At 43.6% G+C, this 17,104-nt stretch overlaps 1 protein-coding gene across 1 annotated transcript in view; it reads right to left on the reverse strand.

Moving 5' to 3' along the window:
• The window catches only part of LOC138946595 (uncharacterized), a 63,334-nt gene that overhangs the window by 36,312 nt on the left and 9,918 nt on the right, over positions 1-17,104 (reverse strand). The window contains exons 7-21 of the mRNA XM_070318040.1: positions 12,132-12,252; positions 11,704-11,807; positions 11,133-11,251; positions 10,410-10,632; positions 9,656-9,811; positions 9,067-9,224; positions 7,122-7,256; positions 5,778-5,993; positions 4,023-4,112; positions 3,458-3,538; positions 2,946-3,069; positions 2,413-2,516; positions 1,643-1,748; positions 940-1,084; positions 447-583 (exon numbers count right to left, since the gene is read on the reverse strand). Coding sequence (XP_070174141.1) covers positions 447-583; positions 940-1,084; positions 1,643-1,748; positions 2,413-2,516; positions 2,946-3,069; positions 3,458-3,538; positions 4,023-4,112; positions 5,778-5,993; positions 7,122-7,256; positions 9,067-9,224; positions 9,656-9,811; positions 10,410-10,632; positions 11,133-11,251; positions 11,704-11,807; positions 12,132-12,252 — 2,019 coding nt within the window. The remainder of the gene's footprint in view (positions 1-446; positions 584-939; positions 1,085-1,642; positions 1,749-2,412; positions 2,517-2,945; positions 3,070-3,457; positions 3,539-4,022; positions 4,113-5,777; positions 5,994-7,121; positions 7,257-9,066; positions 9,225-9,655; positions 9,812-10,409; positions 10,633-11,132; positions 11,252-11,703; positions 11,808-12,131; positions 12,253-17,104) is intronic.

A 17,104-nucleotide genomic window follows, 5' to 3' on the forward strand; every position in this document is an offset into this window, starting at 1 on the left:
GACGACTACTTGTTTGATGATATACGTGTGGCCTCACATAACGTGCAACATGAAGGAAGGCGGGGGCCGGGTAGCTCACGGGATAGAGAACCGGCCTTGTGATCCTAAGGTCACGGGGTCGAAACCAAGCCGGGACGGACACAGGTCAATCTAATGTACCGATTTAGAGACGATATCCTTGTTCCACCCCCGTGTCGCCAATGTGGCACGTAAAAGACCTCGGTCAGTGCAGGTGGCTGATTACACCTAAACACGTATACACCTGAGTATCTCATCTAAAGTCGGGGTAAAACCCGGGACTGAACATCATGCCCCTAATGGCTTTGTCGTGAGAGCGTCAAACTTGATTTTCTCTCTGCAGTTGATCTACCATGCCCGGTAGCATGCTCCTGAGGGTGACACCGTGAGGGCGTAAAACAACGTTATCATCAGGCTGGAAGCGTTACCTGGAGGACTGTGTGCGAGGTCCTTGGCGTTCCCTCCACTGCCTCCCCCTGACCCCATGTACAGCCGCTGCAGCTCCGCACTGCCGTACGTCAGTCCCCCCTGACCCTTCTGGCTGCTGCCGCGCTTTGCTGCCCCCCTACACAAACACAATAGGATCTATTATCATTGTCGTCATGATCGTCATCGTCGTCAACATCGCCGTCGTTTTCATCATCGTCGTCGTTGTCATCGTCGTTGTCGTCGTCATTATCACCATCGACGTCGTCGCGCTCAAATATCTTCACATACACTCGCATCTTCCTCCTCCACACACAAACACGACACACAGGAACACACACAGGAACAGACACACACACACACACACACACACACACACCCACACACACACACACACACTCACACACACATAAACGGATTAACAACAACCATAACACACGGTACAAAATACCAATACCACCAAACTTGTCTATATACTACACTAAAATGTCCTACCCTGCCATCCCGTATCCACCCCCGCCTCCCGGACTGCCCATGCCGTGAGGTCCGTGTGTCCCTCCCTGCCCTCCCCCTCCTCCCCCTCTGTGCGGCTGATAGAACTGCACGTGCAAGTTGAGGTTGGCCTGGCTGCCGTTCCACGCTGCAACAAACAACCGTCATCAAAACACGATTAGATATGCACTTGGACACAGACAGACAGACAGACAGACACACACACACACACACACACACACACACACACACACACACACACACACACACACACACACACAGAGACAAAGTAGACTGGTTGACATGCAAGCACGCACGCTTACACACACAGGGGATAGAAAGAAGGGGAAGGGCTGTGGGGAGAGGATATGATAGCCTAAAGGGATAAGAAAAGGCCAGAGGCTCAGAATAATCTCAACGTCGTCCTGGGTGAAATATCTTAGCTATCCTGGGCTCGGAGGTGTGTCACCTGTGTATATTTGTCGCAGCCATGTGAAATTAGGGGCTGTTTCTGATTTCGCGCAGAACACATACAAAGAACGAACACGGCCAGAAAACAAAGCCACACAGTTCAACGTACATGTATGATAAACAGTCTCGCCAACAAGATGACCAAGACGAGTTAAGTCAAGTCAAGTCGGAGATGTATTTCAATAAAGCAAAGAAAAAGAAAATAGGAGAAGGGGGGGGGGGGGGGGCGACTCACAGTGATAGGACTCTCCGGGCTGACCATCTGCACCAGCCCCCGTAGGCCGCTGTCCGCCCCAGTAGCCACGCCCCTCTGCTGTCAGGTAGCCGTCAATGTGGATCGCCTGTGGACACAGATACAGAGAATATCAATGCAGAGATGCAATTCCTGTGCAGACGATAAAAGTCGAGCAGTAAGATTACAGAGTATACAGCGTACTGCTGCCTGCTGTCCGGATATCAGGAATGGAGTCCCACATAAGTGCACCAGAACATGAGAGACTGGACTTGTAGAGGTCAATTCTTGGAGATGGGGTAATTAATTTGTTAAACTTTCTTGAATTTTTTATTTTGAAATTCGAGTCAATGAGAGAGAGAGAGAGAGAGAGAGAGAGAGAGAGAGAGAGAGAGAGAGAGAGAGAGAGAGAGAGAGAGAGAGAGAGAGAGAAGAGAGACAGAGAGAGACAGAGACAGACAGAGAGAGAGAGAGAGAGACAGACAGACAGAGACAGAGACAGAGGAAGAGAGAGAGAGACAGAGAGAGACAGAGACAGAGGGAGAGAGAGAAAAAGAGCGAATGAGAGAGAGACACACACAGAAAGAAAAGAGTGGGGGTTGACAGCCACAGACAATGAAGAGACACACACATTCCTCTCTACGCACAAACACACACGCACTCCACTGTCCACAGACAGCACAACCCCACAGGCCAACGAGCACACTCGTTACAGCAACCCTTTCATTTCAAATGTATGATTTCCATACAGTGAACGAGTGTAAAATTCTCACCTCAGCATAAACCTCGATGAAACCACCGCTAAGGCCGTCATAGGGAGCCACCTGTACTGTGATGCCTTGTCCGATCATCATGCGATTCACGTTGCAGTGCACACCTGTACACAAAACCAGGTATTAATCATATCACAGAGAGAAAAAGAGTTAGAGAGAGGGGCGGATAGAGATGATGAGATAAATATTTGTTTTCGAGTGTAATTGAGAATGCATTCAAAAGTACCTTTTTATATCCAGCGCTCGCCTCATTACACAGAAACAACCACGCACAAGTGAATCCACAAAAATACAAAAGACAGGAGAGAGAAAAGTGTTTTTGCTGAATGTAGTTACACGTTTATTCTACCTGGCATGCCATACACATGAAGACATAGTATGGGAAATACCTGAGAATCTCTTTCCCTGTAGTTCAAGTTCTCAGATGGAGAAATACCTGAGAATCTTGTTTTCCCCTTAGTTCAAGTTCTCAGATAGAGAAATACCTGAGAATCTTTTTTCCCCTTAGTTCAAGTTCTCAGATGGAGAAATACCTGAGACTTCCTGGTCCTGCAGCAGTGTCCAGTCGTCTCCCCCATGGTCAGTGCCCACACAGCTGATGTTGACCGCATTGCCCAGCTCGTAGTGCGCAACCAGTCCTTGGTTTAGTGCTTGGTTCTGTAGCCAGACATCATCATCATCATTGTCGTCGTCGTCATCATCATCATTATGGTCATCATCGTCGTCTTCATTGTCATCGTCATCATCATCATCATCATCATCATCATCATCATCATCATCATCATCAACTAACACGAAGCGAATATTTAGAATGGTGTAACTGTTATTGACTTCCCGATACCCTTTTCCAAGACTTCAAAACATCAGGGAGGGAAAGTTCCCAAACGCACCCTTTGACATCCTCTTACGGTATGTAAAACGCTGTGTTAGAGAGAATGAACCCTTTCACTATCTAGCGATGGGGAGGGAAGGGTGAGCCACCTCAACGTGAGGGGTTCAGCACTGCGCTGTAAGCTAGAGTGAGAAGAAAGAGGAATGTACTTACGGTCGAGTTGTACATGCCCTGTGCTGACATCCCGCTCTGTATCTCGCTCAGCTCCAGGCTGCGTTTCCAGATCTTCACTGACTGCACGCCACAAGTAGCACGTGCATACACACACACACACACACACACACACACACACACACACACACACACACACACACATTTTCTTTAAAAAAAAAATGAAAAAGTGCATTTGCGAATCTTATGTTCTGAGAACTAGTTCATTTCGTCTTGACAGAACCTTGTTCAGGTGATCAGAACCTAACCATGCAGAATTTAGGAACAATGCACAATAGCATGCGTCAATCCGTTTTGGGTACACGTTCAACGCTATCCAGCACATATGGTAGAGTCCATCGAACGAAGGTGCGTCAGTGAGTGCTACAACAGTTAGGGAGAGTCGTGCGGAACCAGTCTCCTGGCATCTGAGAGAATATTAACAAGCATTGAAACGAGCAAGCAAATTCCATGCTCATCTACATGACTGTACACGGGAAGGAACAGTTTGCAACAAGTTCATCATGAAGATGGTCGACGTGTGTTTGCAATCATTCCAGGACTGTACCTTGATATAGCCTTTGTAGGTCTGTTCCTTGAAGCCCTTGGAGTTTCCCATGCGGAACGATTCGCTGGTTGGAACGAAGAACGGCCGTGCCTGCGACATACACAAAGCATTTTGATACTTTCATTACATTTAGTCAAGTTTTGACTAAATGTTTTAACATAGAGGGGGGAATCGAGACGAGGGTCGTGGTGTATGTGTGTGTGTGTGTGTGTATGTGTGTGTGTGTATGTGTGTGTGTGTGTGTGTGTGTGTGTGTGTGTGTGTGTGTGTGTGTGTGTGTGTGTGTAGAGCGATTCAGACTAAACTACTGGACCGATCTTTATGAAATTTGACATGAGAGTTCCTGGGTATGATATCCCCGGACGATTTTTTCATTTTTTCGATAAATACCTTTGATGACGTCATATCCGGCTTTTTGTAAAAGTTGAGGCGGCACTGTCACACTCTCATTTTTCAATTAAATTGATTGAAATTTTGGCAAAGCAATCTTCGACGAAGGCCTGGGTTTGGTATTGCATTTCAGCTTGGTGGCTTAAAAACTAATGAGTGAGTTTGGTCATTAAAAATCGGAAACTTGTAATTAAAATTATTTTTTTATTAAACGATCCAAAACTAATTTCATCTTATTCTTCGTCATTTTCTGATTCCAAAAACATATACATATGTTATATTTGGATTAAAAACAATCTCTGAAAATTCAAAATATAAAAATTTATGATCAAAATTAAATTTCCGAAATCGATTTAAAAACTATTTCATCTTATTCCTTGTCGGTTCCTGATTCCAAAAACATATAGATATGATATGTCTGGATTAAAAACACGCTCAGAAAGTTAAAACGAAGAGAGGTACAGTAAAGCGTGCTATGAAGCACAGCGCAACCGCTGCCGCGCCAAACAGGCTTGTCACTTTCACTGCCTTTTGCACAAGCGGCGGACTACGTTCAGTTTCATTCTGTGAGTTCCACAGCTTGACTAAATGTAGTAATTTCGCCTTACGCGACTTGTTTTTATTTGTCATTGCTTTATCCTCCCACTGTTGGGAAAGTCACGTGTCACTTCCTCCAAGGAAAAGAATAGCAGCAACAAGCGTGGCGCTACCCAGTGTGTTTGTGTTTAGGTGTAATCAGCCATTAATTAGCACTTCTTGCAGAGACCTAGGTCTTGTACGTGCTACAGCGGTAACACGGGATTGGGACATGGATACAGTCTCTGAATCTGCACATACAATTTACCAGCTTCCGTTGCCGGTCCGAATTCGAACCCTTGACCAACGGATCCCAAGTTCAGTGAGGTACCGGGCACTCTTTTACGCGAGAAGTCAGTTTATACAAAAATAGACAGTCCAATTACCCTAGTCTTATTTTATATTCTTCATTTACGAGAGAAGCATTTACACAAAACAAGACGAACATAGCCAGACAACACTATACAAGAAGCTTCATATACTAGGGATGTAATTAGATGAAAGAAAAAATAGACAGAGCCAGAATACACTATTTTAGATTCTTACTTTACGAAGGAGGTAATGTTATGCACAAAAAAAGCCAGATATAGCAAGATTAAATTAGATTCTCCATTTACAAGGGAAGTATTTTTTTATGCACAAGAGACAGACAGAGCCAAATAAGATTCTTCGTTTACAAGGGGAGTGATTTTACACAAAAAGAGACAGACAGAGCAAGATTCGACAATAAAATAAGAGTGCTCAGAACGCTGCCACAACAGAGAAAGGCACAAGTCTTCATCCACTGACCGGTGTCTGTATGACGAAGTCGTCGCCCACATAGAGCGTGGCGTGAGTGCCGTTGTTGGTGACGGTGACGAGGTACCAGTTGTGCAGGGTGTAGGTCGGGCCCTGCAGATTGGCGGTGCACGCAGACTTGTTGGTGGGCGAGTAGAGGGCGTTGAACCGTCCGTTCTGCAGGATCAGGCCGAAGTCACGGCAGTTCCAGCCTGCTCCAAGAATGATCTGTGAGAAAGAAGATACTTATCATTTTGGTATTATTACATAAGGATGTATTGTCCAACGTGTACCTGTATGTGTGTGTCTGTGTCTGTGTATGTGTGTCTGTGTCTCTGTATGTGTGTGTCTGTGTCTCTGTATGTGTGTGTCTGTGTATGTGTGTGTCTGTGTATGTGTGTCTGTGTCTGTGTATGTGTGTGTCTGTGTCTCTGTATGTGTGTGTCTGTGTCTCTGTATGTGTGTGTCTGTGTCTCTGTGTATGTGTGTCTGTGTCTCTGTATGTGTGTGTCTGTGTCTCTGTATGTGTGTGTCTGTGTCTGTGTGTGTGTGTGTGTGTCTGTCTGTATGTGTGTGTCTGTGTATGTGTGTCTGTGTCTGTCTGTGTCTGTGTATGTGTGTGTCTGTGTCTCTGTATGTGTGTGTCTGTGTCTGTGTATGTGTGTCTGTGTCTCTGTATGTGTGTGTCTGTGTCTCTGTATGTGTGTGTCTGTGTCTGTGTCTGTGTCTCTGTATGTGTGTGTCTGTGTCTCTGTATGTGTGTGTCTGTGTCTCTGTATGTGTGTGTCTGTGTCTCTGTATGTGTGTGTCAGTGTCTGTCTGTAGGTCTTTTTTCCCGCTCTTTCTCAACCCTTTGAATTTCTTCCTTTCTTCTTTTTATGTTCGCCGGATGTGAAATTTGTTTTGTGTGCACATATATAACGACAGAGTTAAATGCATAACTTGACAATGATGTATGTTACGATACGTTATTTCGAAAGCAGCCAGGCAGATGATTGTTTTCTATATGGTCAAGCGGAAGGATGCCACGTACAGGCTTGGGCAAAGTTGTCGTTATTCACACACATGTATACAAGAGGGGGGCGATGCTTTACCACGTGCACCGGGAATGGGCTTTTTGGACGTATCGTGCATGGGAATGGGGAAATTCTCGTAGCGTGCACCGTGCACAGAGGTCCGGCGTGCACCGTGCATGGAGCTTTTTCGTAACGTGCACCGTGGATCACCGTGCATGGCACTTTTGGCCTCAACGTGCACAGACCCCCCCATGGTGACCCTCATACAAGATGCTCTAACAAAAACGGGAGTGAAGGCACCTTTACTCCAGCAGTGAAGCCTAGAGAAGCAGATGCTTACCCTTCTAGTGTTGTCCGAAATGGCGGGACTGACCCAGGCGGACAGCGTGTACACGGCGCCAGGACTCCACACACCCAGGTCTATGTAGTCGTCCACGCCGTCAAAGTACGTGCCGCATGCAAACGGGGGGCCTGCCTGCAAGCGATGGAATGAACATAAATGAACACAAAACCCAAACAGTTAGACTGTTAACGGTCCAAATCAAGAATTCAAATACAGAGAAGGTTAAACAATTAGAACGTTTAATATTTTTTTAACATTCACAGTTGTGTTTGTTTTTGTTCTGAATTAAACGTTCCAATAGTGTAACCTTTTTTCTGTTCTTAACAAATTACAGAGCCACCAGCGAGCATACATCAGACTCATTGCGGCGAAATTAAAACTATCATGTTTTCAAAGTCATATGACCATTTGAAACAGTACCGTGATCAGTCTCAACCTTAGGACGGTATCAAAGTCATATGACCATTTGAAACAGTACCGTGATCAGTCTCAACCTTAGGACGGTATCAAAGTCATATGACCATTTGAAACAGTACCGTGATCAGTCTCAACCTTAGGACGGTATCAAAGTCATATGACCATTTGAAACAGTACCGTGATCAGTCTCAACCTTAGGACGGCATCAAAGTCATATGACCATTTGAAACAGTACCGTGATCAGTCTCAACCTTAGGACGGCATCAAAGTCATATGACCATTTGAAACAGTACCGTGATCAGTCTCAACCTTAGGACGGCATCAAAGTCATATGACCATTTGAAACAGTACCGTGATCAGTCTCAACCTTAGGACGGCATCAAAGTCATATGACCATTTGAAACAGTACCGTGATCAGTCTCAACCTTAGGACGGCATCAAAGTCATATGACCATTTGAAACAGTACCGTGATCAGTCTCAACCTTAGGACGGCATCAAAGTCATATGACCATTTGAAACAGTACCGTGATCAGTCTCAACCTTAGGACAGTATCAAAGTCATATGACCATTTGAAACAGTACCGTGATCAGTCTCAACCTTAGGACAGTATCAAAGTCATATGACCATTTGAAACAGTACCGTGATCAGTCTCAACCTTAGGACAGTATCAAAGTCATATGACCATTTGAAACAGTACCGTGATCAGTCTCAACCTTAGGACAGTATCAAAGTCATATGACCATTTGAAACAGTACCGTGATCAGTCTCAACCTTAGGACGGTATCAAAGTCATATGACCATTTGAAACAGTACCGTGATCAGTCTCAACCTTAGGACGGTATCAAAGTCATATGACCATTTGAAACAGTACCGTGATCAGTCTCAACCTTAGGACGGCATCAAAGATGTAAACACAGGTATCTAAAGTCTTTGACAATATTTTAGCAGGTTGGATGTGATCCACCTTCAACCAGTACGTACACACAGAATTGTCGAAGAAGAAAATCGGATACGGATAGAATCTGCCCTGCCTGGCAACAAAAAGTTCATAAAAAGTTCATAAGGGCAGCCATTAGCAGGTTATATGGAGTGTGTAAATCGCCATTCGCTTGATGCCGCGTGAAGTCTTTACCACGCGTTCCCGTGACATACATGGTGCAAGATTCGCCCCTAATGATTCAATTTAAGATATATGTTCGCGAACACAGAGTTGTCAGTTGACAAGGGTGAGAAAAAGTCTACATCGGCTGTCGTCACTTCGGTTGTCGACTTCTGGGATGAGGTGCACGAACCGCAAGCGGGTGCCACCCAAACGGGAGGGAACAAACCGCAGCGTCTGATTCAATGAAATCACAACAAATCTCAACTTCAACCAATCCAACACCGCGACTGGCTCCCACCCGGTTGTTAACTTTCTCGTGACCTCGGCCCTGGCTATCATCATTCAGTTGTGACGCCTTTCGGTAATATTCAATTTCTAAGTAGATACGTACAAACGATGAGAGTGAGACAGTGTTACTTACCAGGTCGTCGTCGACGCACTGTGTGTATGTAACAGAGGACAGCGGTGAGATGGAGTCCGTGGCGACCTGCACGGAGAAGGGGAACACGCACGTGCCTGACGACTGGCTGGACGCGCCGTACGTGCGGATGTTCTTGGACGGCACTGCCTGGCACGTGCCTGAGGAATGTGAGCATAGATACAAGTTGTAAGTAACACACATAGCGAATACTCTCGGCAGGTCCCGTATCAGCCATGTATGACCAAAGAGGACGTACATTTCAATGAACAAAACGGAGCAACACACACCTAAGAGCGTGTACGCAGACATACACACACGTACATAATCACTCAAAAATGTACGTGCACGTGTATGCATACAAGTATGGGCCAACACGTATGCACACATTCGGAAAGCAACCCGAATTACACGGCAATGGAACAATTAAGTATGAAATGTAATGAAATGAAATAAAATGAAATGAAATAAAATGAACTGAACAGCGCGTACACCCGTACTGCGGACCTGACACAGCCTCTGACCCACTAACCTAGTAACATTGATTGTTCTTCTTCTTCTTGTTCCTGCTCTTCTCTAATGAGCCACTCACCAGCAGAACAGGCAGGAGAGTGGTCGTCCTTGTGGTCCTCATAGTAACTGCAGTAGTCAAAGGTGTCGCACTGGTCCCCATAGTAACCAGGCGGACAGACGCACTGGCCGGTCAGCGGGTTACAGGTCGCGCCGTTCTCACACCCACACACAAAGGCTGCAACAACAACAATACGATTAATTAAAACTTAAAAACTAAACACTAAAACAACAACAATTGCACACCCACACACAAATGCTGCAACAACAACAATACGAGTAATTAAAACTAAAACAACAAAAAATACGATCAATTAAAACAGAAGTGGATTAAACTAAATGTAGTTATCATTCGCTTGTGTTAAAACTAAAACAACAACAATACGATAAATTAAAACCAATACAACAACAACTTCAAAGAAACCAAGTCAAGCGTCTAAATTTGTCACTTTTATTATTCCACTGCAGGGCTGGATCTAGGAGGGGATTCCGGAAGCCCCACCCCCACCCCCCCACCCATTACCCAGCAAATGTACCTCTTTTCTCAAGGAGAGGCCCAAAATACCCCTTTCCAATGCTAAATTTCAACAGCATCTGGAAGACAATGACCACCTCCCCTCCCCAAACACCCGCCTGGCCAGCCCCTGTACCCCTGCCTCATTTTGGAAGTCCTTGAACACAATCCGAACAATAATAAAGCTGATAGCAGAAGTACATGTATTTCAATTTTACAAACAAATGAAAAAGAGGCGACCAGGGGAGTGACTCGAACTCACCTTGACAGCGTGCATACACCGTGCAAGTGGTACATCCGGGTACGCTGCAAGAGTTGGTCTGGGACGCCATGACACCGGCGCCGTTGCCTTGGTGATGGTTGGCCGAGTCCCAGTAGCTGCAGCCGACCATCTGGGTGCCGTTGGGACAGCGCGCTGACCCCTTGCCCTCAGCGTCCGTGAACTGCACGTGACCTGGGTCCTCGTGGATACACGTCACACGGGACTGCAAGGCAATAGAAATATCTAGAACTCCCTAAAACATGCTGGGGTGGTTTAGTGGTAAAGCGGACAAGCAGGAATGATGCAGTTCTATCTCCTGCCTTTTTCGTTGGCAAATTGTGTGGCTGTGTTTTTTTGCGTGAGATTTCGTTCTTTCTGGAATAGTGGGGGGGGGGGGGGGGGGGAATACTGTGAAGCTTGCGCTATTAATCCGTAAAATTTAACCAATGATACCATTTGTAGCGGAACATTTTACTTGGCTGTCTGGTAGAAATACAAAATAAGACAAACACCAATACATGTAAGTAGGCAATTATATTCCACACTCTTCTTCACCTAAAGAAAAAATGATAAACTCCCCTAATGACAATGACCTAATTACCTGATAATAAACTCTACCATGCCATAGTGTGTTAGCGTGTGTGTGTGTGCTTGCCAGGAGTGTGTTAGCGTGTGTGTGTGTGTGCATGCCAGGAGTCAGTGTGCAGGATACTGGCTAATCACCTTGCCGGTGGAAGAGAGACACCTGTCCCCGTTGAAGCGAGCCCCGGTACAGGTGTTGGTGGCACAGCCGCATTGGATGGGCAGCAGTCCCATGGGACAGTCCACTGTGTTGCTCACCACTGCTCACACAAAGGCACAGAGGCCATACCAGTTCAGTGTTCTCGAAATGAAGTCAGAGTGCATGTATTCTAAAGCCAGAAGCACTTACTGCATTTCTGTCATCTAGTGCGGCAAAATGTCATGGTCAAGCAGTTTTGCGAACAATGTAGATACAGATTGCTATGTAAGTAATGCAACGACGCATTCACGTTTTACTGTTAACCAGGAAGGCGAGAAGTTGGAATCAGTACGATGCGATGTCGACCTCAAGCTGGTCCATGTCAACGTGGACCATAAAGCTGAAGACCTTGCAGAGGACACCAACTAATTTGTATACGTTTGTGTGTACATACAATTTTTTTTTCACACATGACCCCGCTGTATAACATGTCACCCAATATTTTCTTGAATAATACATTTAAAACAAAACTGTTTTAACCAATAGTTTTTCCTAATGTCATACTTCACTGACCTGGGTGCTGATCGGCGTCACAAGATGTTCCGTTGCACTTAGGGACACACTTGAATGATTCCGCTGATAACGCTACGCACATCTCGTTGTGCTGGCAAACTCCACTGCACACAAACACAAACTCAAATAGAAAGTACATTTTAGTAGGAACGTTAAATTACCTGAAAGAAACAACAGTACATATACTTGTGGAACTCTCACTTACTTAATTGACATGCAATGCTCACTGATCTTGCTGTGAACAAGTCCTGCATCATAAATTAAAAAAAATAATGTTTCGTCAGTGACGCAGGTTACGACATTACAATACGTAATACAATAGAACCCGGCTGGTAATTCTCGTACACCTCGGCCATGGTCGACAAGGAAGGTTCCTCTGTATTTCTTATCACATGAAAAAAAGGATTGTTGCGCAAGAAGAGACTGACTGTAAGCAGGGGTTGCTGGGCGCCAGGGCCAGCTGCATGGCGGGTTGAGGGGACGATCCCACCACGGGGTAACACTTGGCCGGGAACCCTCCGCACCGTCCTCTCACTGTCTGGCCCTTGTCTGCACACATATATACACACGTGCGACACATGCACGCATACACACAAAAGCACGCACGCAAATATTCATGAATACACACACGTGCACACACGCATACGCAAACACACACACACATGCACATACACGCAAAAATACACGCACGCACGCACGCATGCACACACACACACACACACACACACACACACACACAAACACACACGTGTAAAATACTCTTTGAACGTTGCTCCTTCGCAAGCGTTTTGCCGCTTCGTTAAAAAAACAAACACTTCCTGTTCGTTTAAAAATAAAATAACACAGGTCTTCTGAGGCTTGTCGCGAGATGAGAGCATCGTTCCACTTGGACTCATACCACAAGTCAGCAGCCCTTGTTGGTGCAATCATTGTCAATAGGTGTCCATTTACAAACAAATCTCAGTCTACCTGAAAGCAGCCACGCTGTACTTGTTTTTAATGTATCAAAGTGGATGCATGCTTTCACCTCGGCTTAACGCCCTGATATACCTGTCGCGAGTCACTACTTGTATATGGTCTACACTATCTATAGAGCTACGCTAACCATACCAAAATCAACCCTGGAATTAGTCACAACCTACTTGTATAATTATGGTCTACACTATCTATAGAGCTACACTAACCATACCAAAATCAACCCTGGAATTAGTCACAACCTACTTGTATATGGTCTACACTATCTATAGAGCTACACTAACCATACCAAAATTAACCCTGGAATTAGTCACAACCTACTTGTATAATTATGGTCTACACTATCTATAGAGCTACACTAACCATACCAAAATCAACCCTGGAATTAGTCACAACCTACTTGTATATGGTCTACACTATCTATAGAGCTACACTAACCATACCAAAATCAACCCTGGAATTAGTCACAACCTACTTGTATAATTATGGTCTACACTATCTATAGAGCTACACTAACCATACCAAAATCAACCCTGGAATTAGTCACAACCTACTTGTATATGGTCTACACTATCTATAGAGCTACATTAACCATACCAAAATCAACCCTGGAATTAGTCACAACCTACTTGTATATGGTCTACACTATCTATAGAGCTACACTAACCATACCAAAATCAACCCTGGAATTAGTCACAACCTACTTGTATAATTATGGTCTACACTATCTATAGAGCTACACTAACCATACCAAAATCGACCCTGGAATTAGTCACAACCTACTTGTATATGGTCTACACTATCTATAGAGCTACACTAACCATACCAAAATCAACCCTGGAATTAGTCACAACCTACTCGTTTAATTATGGTCTACACTATCTATAGAGCTACACTAACCATACCAAAATCAACCCTGGAATTAGTCACAACCTACTTGTATAATTATGGTCTACACTATCTATAGAGCTACACTAACCATACCAAAATCAACCCTGGAATTAGTCACAACCTACTTGTATATGGTCTATACTATCTATAGAGCTACACTAACCATACCAAAATCAACCCTGGAATTAGTCACAACCTACTTGTATAATTATGGTCTACACTATCTATAGAGCTACACTAACCATACCAAAATCAACCCTGGAATTAGTCACAACCTACTTGTATATGGTCTACACTATCTATAGAGCTACACTAACCATACCAAAATCAACCCTGGAATTAGTCACAACCTTCTTGTTTAATTATGGTCTACACTATCTATAGAGCTACACTAACCATACCAAAATCAACCCTGGAATTAGTCACAACATACTTGTATAATTATGGTCTATACTATCTATAGAGCTACACTAACCATACCAAAATCAACCCTCGAATTAGTCACAACCTACTTGTATAATTATGGTCTACACTATCTATAGAGCTACACTAACCATACCAAAATCAACCCTGGAATTAGTCACAACCTACTTGTTTAATTATGGTCTACACTATCTATAGAGCTACACTAACCATACCAAAATCAACCCTGGAATTAGTCACAACCTACTCGTTTAATTATGGTCTACACTATCTATAGAGCTACACTAACCATACCAAAATCAACCCTGGAATTAGTCACAACCTACTTGTATAATTATGGTCTACACTATCTATAGAGCTACACTAACCATACCAAAATCAACCCTGGAATTAGTCACAACCTACTTGTATATGGTCTACACTATCTATAGAGCTACACTAACCATACCAAAATCAACCCTGGAATTAGTCACAACCTACTTGTATAATTATGGTCTACACTATCTATAGAGCTACACTAACCATACCAAAATCAACCCTGGAATTAGTCACAACCTACTTGTATATGGTCTACACTATCTATAGAGCTACACAAACCATACCAAAATCAACCCTGGAATTAGTCACAACCTACTTGTTTAATTATGGTCTACACTATCTATAGAGCTACACTAACCATACCAAAATCAACCCTGGAATTAGTCACAACCTACTTGTTTAATTATGGTCTACACTATCTATAGAGCTACACTAACCATACCAAAATCAACCCTGGAATTAGTCACAACATACTTGTATAATTATGGTCTATACTATCTATAGAGCTACACTAACCATACCAAAATCAACCCTGGAATTAGTCACAACCTACTTGTATAATTATGGTCTACACTATCTATAGAGCTACACTAACCATACCAAAATCAACCCTGGAATTAGTCACAACCTACTTGTTTAATTATGGTCTACACTATCTATAGAGCTACACTAACCATACCAAAATCAACCCTGGAATTAGTCACAACTTACTCGTTTAATTATGGTCTACACTATCTATAGAGCTACACTAACCATACCAAAATCAACCCTGGAATTAGTCACAACCTACTTGTATAATTATGGTCTACACTATCTATAGAGCTACACTAACCATACCAAAATCAACCCTGGAATTAGTCACAACCTACTTGTATATGGTCTACACTATCTATAGAGCTACACTAACCATACCAAAATCAACCCTGGAATTAGTCACAACCTACTTGTTTAATTATGGTCTACACTATCTATAGAGCTACACTAACCATACCAAAATCAACCCTGGAATTAGTCACAACCTACTTGTATAATTATGGTCTACACTATCTATAGAGCTACATTAACCATACCAAAATCAACCCTGGAATTAGTCACAACCTACTTGTATAATTATGGTCTACACTATCTATAGAGCTACACTAACCATACCAAAATCAACCCTGGAGTTAGTCACAACCCGAGTTATGAAAGCAACACCTTAGGATGTTACACACACTAAGTACACCTGTGGTGAAGTGGCTCACCTGTGAAAAAACCACCAAATACAGATAGGATGCTAACATTCAGAATCAAAAGAATGGTAGATTAAATGGAACGTTTAAAGGTACTGAACTTGTCAAATCCAGGTGCACGGAGCCCCTGGGGCTTTTAGTCATACCTCAGGCAGCTATCCGTTAGAAGAACTACCAAGTTTCATTGACTTGCACCCAAAGAGTCAAGAACTGCGATTTTTTTTACGAATTAATTTCGTACTCGGACCCGGCTGGTCTTGACCTATTTTTGGATCTAAATTTAGATCAGGTAGATCACCATATCATGCACAAAAAAAGACACGTCACTAAGCAAACTATGTCAGACGTCATCATGAGTTTGTGTAAAACAAAATGGAGGCCGGTGTAACACGAAATTTTTACTCCACGAAAAATTTACTCCGGAGTAAATATTTCGTACGAAATTCTTACTCCGAGTACACTTTTCGTACGAGAAAAGAACTCCCCAAGGCACGAAAAAATTACTCCCTCCACGAAATTTTTACTCCCCATTTTTTTACTTCCAGTAAAAATCTTGTACGCAAAAATGGGGTGCGGGCGAAGGGATAATGCCAATAAGTGATCTCGCGCACACGAATGTCGCGCTACCCTCCCTCCACCCCTTCCACCACCAAGACTAACAGGGGACAAGGGAGTAAAAATTTCGTACAACTGGCATGGGAAGTTAAATTGCTGGTGTTGGGGTGAAGTAATTTATTCGTTATTTATTCGTCAGGGGAGTAACATTTTTGTACGAAATGTTTACTCGGAACTCACCTGTCTTGGGGAGTAATTTTCTCGTGCAATGGGGGAGTGCTTTTTTCGTAAAGGGAGTAACTTTTTCGTACGAAATGTTTACTCCGGAGTAAAAATCTCGTGGGAGTAATTTTCTCGTGTTACACCGGAATCACTCAGTTGAATCGAACTCCGACCAAACACCAACGTAATAACTAGGTTAATTTATGCACTCGCGTGAACAAGAAACTGTCGAGCTTCACAGATGTCGTCGTTGTGTAGTTTTGGGTTTGTTTTACTACCATTGGAGGATTTTTGAACTGTAAATGCACTCAGCTGCAACAAAAACGCAAAACGAAGGCTGTGAGCTGCACTGTGCCTTAATTTGTGACAGAACAGAACGTTTTATTTATGAGGTACTTATTTACCTCGCAAACTTTTTGCGAGAGGTTCTTGCAAGATTCTGAGATAATTTCATCACATCACATAAGTGCTTGTCTGTCTGTTTACTTAAAACACCACTAAACGTACCGTAAACGTAACGGTTTGTCACAAATTAAAGGCACAGTAAGCTTCCCGTAAACCATCACAGATACGGTCAGGGTTTTACACACAGTACAAACACCCTTTCATTTAAACACTCACCGATTGAGAACATCCTAGGTGCCCTCCGTAAAGAGCGAACAATTTTCAAAGAATTTTTTTTTGCGTGGTTTATCTTACCCCTGAGCCATCGTGAACCCGTGTGATCCAGTTTCCCCTTTTCACAATGTAGTCGTCAGTTAGTCATTTGAATGCGACTCGATGTG

The sequence above is a fragment of the Littorina saxatilis genome, linkage group LG14 (assembly GCF_037325665.1).
Source record: "Littorina saxatilis isolate snail1 linkage group LG14, US_GU_Lsax_2.0, whole genome shotgun sequence".
NCBI lineage: Eukaryota > Metazoa > Mollusca > Gastropoda > Littorinimorpha > Littorinidae > Littorina > Littorina saxatilis.